Source organism: Colobus angolensis, unplaced genomic scaffold (assembly GCF_000951035.1).
Source record: "Colobus angolensis palliatus isolate OR3802 unplaced genomic scaffold, Cang.pa_1.0 Scaffold510, whole genome shotgun sequence".
Taxonomy (NCBI): Eukaryota; Metazoa; Chordata; class Mammalia; order Primates; family Cercopithecidae; genus Colobus; species Colobus angolensis.
The window spans coordinates 183787-186916 of NW_012118600.1; the positions used below are offsets into that span (position 1 = coordinate 183787).

A 3130-nucleotide genomic window follows, 5' to 3' on the forward strand; every position below is an offset into this window, starting at 1 on the left:
CTACTCAGGAGGCTGAGGCAGGAGAATGGCGTAAACCCGGGAGGCGGAGCTTGCAGTGAGCTGAGATCCGGCCACTGCACTCCAGCCCAGGCGATAGAGCGAGACTCCGCCTCAAAAAAACAAAACAAACAAACAAAAAAAACAACAAAAAAAACACACACACCAGAAATTGTCACAAAAAATGCCCTGTACCCAGCTGACCTATGAGTCCACAAATTTTAGTATCCATGCTACAGATAAAGACCACAAAGCCCTGAAGACCTTCTTTGGAGGCCTCTGGCAGCTATGCAGAGCAGTCCACAAGTGGAGAAAGCTATGTTCTGCATTCATACTGTCCCATGAGCCACAAAGAGTTTAGCTATGCCAACAAAAGCTGTGACCCCCTTCATGGTAACAGGACCTACTTGTTTCTGAACCACACATATAGTGACAACAACCCTCAAGATTGAAGAAGGCTGAAACAATAAGGCCTTCATAATAGCACAAACCAGAGAAATGGGAGGCAAGCTGTCCTTAGGATCATGACTTGGAGGGTAGAAAATTTGTCAAGATTTATGTGATACCCACAAGATCTCTGAAAGACATAGTTCATCTTTTCAAGTCAACATAAGAGGCCTCTGGGACAAAAATGGGTAAGGTCCATGGCACGACTTATCAGACAGAAAAAAATGACAAAGGAAGAAGTGCTGAAGCTACTCAACAAATCCTTCTGTGACTAGATCAGGAATTAAAAGTTAAAAAAAAAAAAAAAGTGAGGCACATTAACTCACATCTGTAATCCCAGCATGTTTGGAGGCCAAGGTGGAAGGATCGCTTGAGTCCAGAAGTTTAAGACCAGCCTGGGCAACATGGTGAGACCCTGTCTCTCCAAAACTCCAAAAGAATTAGTGGAGCATGGTAGTGCATGCCTGTGGTTTCAGCTACTCAGGAGGCTGAGGCAAGAGAATTACTTAAGTCCAGGAGATCAAGGGTGCAGTGAAATGTGAACACATTACTGCACTCCATCCTGAGCGACAGAGTGACAACCTATCTCAAACAAAAATCTAGCAAGGCACCTGGGTAGAGTGAAAAATGCACTGTAGCTGCCCCATGCTTGGAACTTTTGCAGATTCTCAATAAATGACATTCAATCTAGGCAGGTGGTACCCTCAAAGGAGCTCCTCGAATGTTACATTGAAAAAGAAATAACATTCCATATACATCTATTGTGTTTTTCTCATGTCAGTGTTTGAGGCTCTAATAAGAAGGCTGAAGGCTGGGCCGGGCATGGTGGCTTATTCCTGTAATCCCAGCACTTTGGGAGGTCCAGGTGGGCAGATCACGAGGTCAAGAGATCGAGACCATCCTGGCTAACACGGTGAAACCCTGTCTCTACTGAAAATACAAAACATTAGCCGGGCGTGGTGGCGGGCATCTGTAGTCCCAGTTACTCGGGAGGCTGAGGCAGGAGAAGGGTGTGAACCCGGGGGGCAGAGCTTGCAGTGAGCCTAGACCACACACCACTGCACTCCAGCCTGGGTGACAGAGTGAGACTCCATCTCAAAAAAAAAAAAGGCTGAAGCCTTTCTTGCATTCATTACATTCAGAAAGCGTTTCTGCAGTGGGAAGTCTCCTGTGTATTATGAAGCTAGGTTTCTACATAAATATCTCACATTTGTCACACTGGTAAGGTCCTGATCCAGTGTTAACTCTCTGATGTTAAAGGAGCACAGAGGTGTGGCTACAAAATCGCCCAAATGTATTTCATTTGTCTAGTGTGAACTCTGATGTTCAAAGAACTTTTTTCCACGTTTGCTGCAATCACAAGAACTCTCCTGTGTTTAACGAGACTGAAAGTTTTGGCAAATAATTTCCCACATTCACTACACAACTAAGGCCTTTCTCTTGTGAACTCTCTGATGATGAAAAAGTGAAAAGCTTTGGCTAAATTTCTCCCCACATTCACTGCACTCATAAGGTGGTGTGAGCAGTGTGAACTCTCTGATGAACACGGAATGCAGAGTTGTGGGTAAATGATTTCCCACAATCATTGCATTCATATGGTTTTTCTCCAGTGTGAACTCCCTGATGTGCAATGAGGTGGTCCTTCTTGCTAAAAACTTTCTGACAATCCTCACACTCATATGACTTTTCTCCAGTGTGAACTTTCTGGTGTACAAGGAAGTGAGACTTCTTGTTAAATAATTTCCCACATTTCTCACATTTATAAGGCTTTTCTCCAGTGTGAACTCTCTTGTGTTTAGTGAGACTGGAGCTTTCAGCAAAAGATTTTCCAAAAGATTTTCACTGCACTCATAAGGCTTTTCTCCAGTGTGAATTCGCTTATGAACATGGAATGTAGAGCTGTGGGTAAATGATTTTCCACAAACATTGCATTCATAAGGCCTTTCTCCAGTGTGAACTCTCTGATGTGCAATGAGTTGGTACTTGTGCCTAAAAAATTTCTGACAAGCTTCACAAGCATATGGCTTTTCTCCATTGTGAATTCTCTGGTGTGCAAGAAGGCGAGACTTCTTCTTAAATAATTTTCCACATTAACTACACACATAAGGCCTTCCTCCTGTATGGCCATGCTGGTGTAAAACGAGGTTACCCTTGTGACTAAAACATTTCCCACATTCCCCACACTTAAAAGGTCTTTATGTAGTGTGAACTCGCTGATGACTCCTAAGGTGTCCTTTTTCAATAAAAGATTTCCCACATTCTCCACACTTGTAAGGTCTTTCTCCAGTGTGAATGCGCTGATGGTGAACAAGGCTGCACTTATGACTGAAAGATTTTCCACATTCTCCACACTCGTAAGGTCTTTCTCCAGTATGAACACGCTGATGGCTCCTAAGGTGCCCGTTTGAACTAAAAGATTTCCCACATTCTCCACACCCATAAGGTCGTTCTCTAGGGTGAACTTGCTGATGTAGAATGAGGGTGCCTTTATGACTAAAAGATTTCCCACACTCTCCACACTCATAGTCTGTCTCCAGTGTGAATGTGGTGATGGTTCCTAAGGTGCCCTTTTGAACTAAAAGATTTCCCACATTCTCCACACTGATAAGGTCTTTCTCCACTGTGAACTCGCTGGTGTAGAGCGAGGTTGCCCTTTTGACTGAAAGATTTCCCACATTCTCCACAC

General features: G+C 43.8%; 1 protein-coding gene across 1 annotated transcript in view; it reads right to left on the bottom strand.

The window, feature by feature from the left end:
- Positions 1-1944: 1944 nt before the first annotated feature.
- Positions 1945-3130, bottom strand: part of ZNF814 (zinc finger protein 814) — an 18500-nt gene continuing 17314 nt past the window's right edge. Inside the window, 4 exon segments of the mRNA XM_011960453.1 lie at positions 1945-2062; positions 2065-2277; positions 2280-2970; positions 2972-3130. The exon segment at positions 2972-3130 is cut by the window's right edge and continues 6 nt beyond it. Of these exon segments, the coding sequence (XP_011815843.1) occupies positions 2036-2062; positions 2065-2277; positions 2280-2970; positions 2972-3130 (1090 nt within the window). The 3' untranslated portion in view covers positions 1945-2035.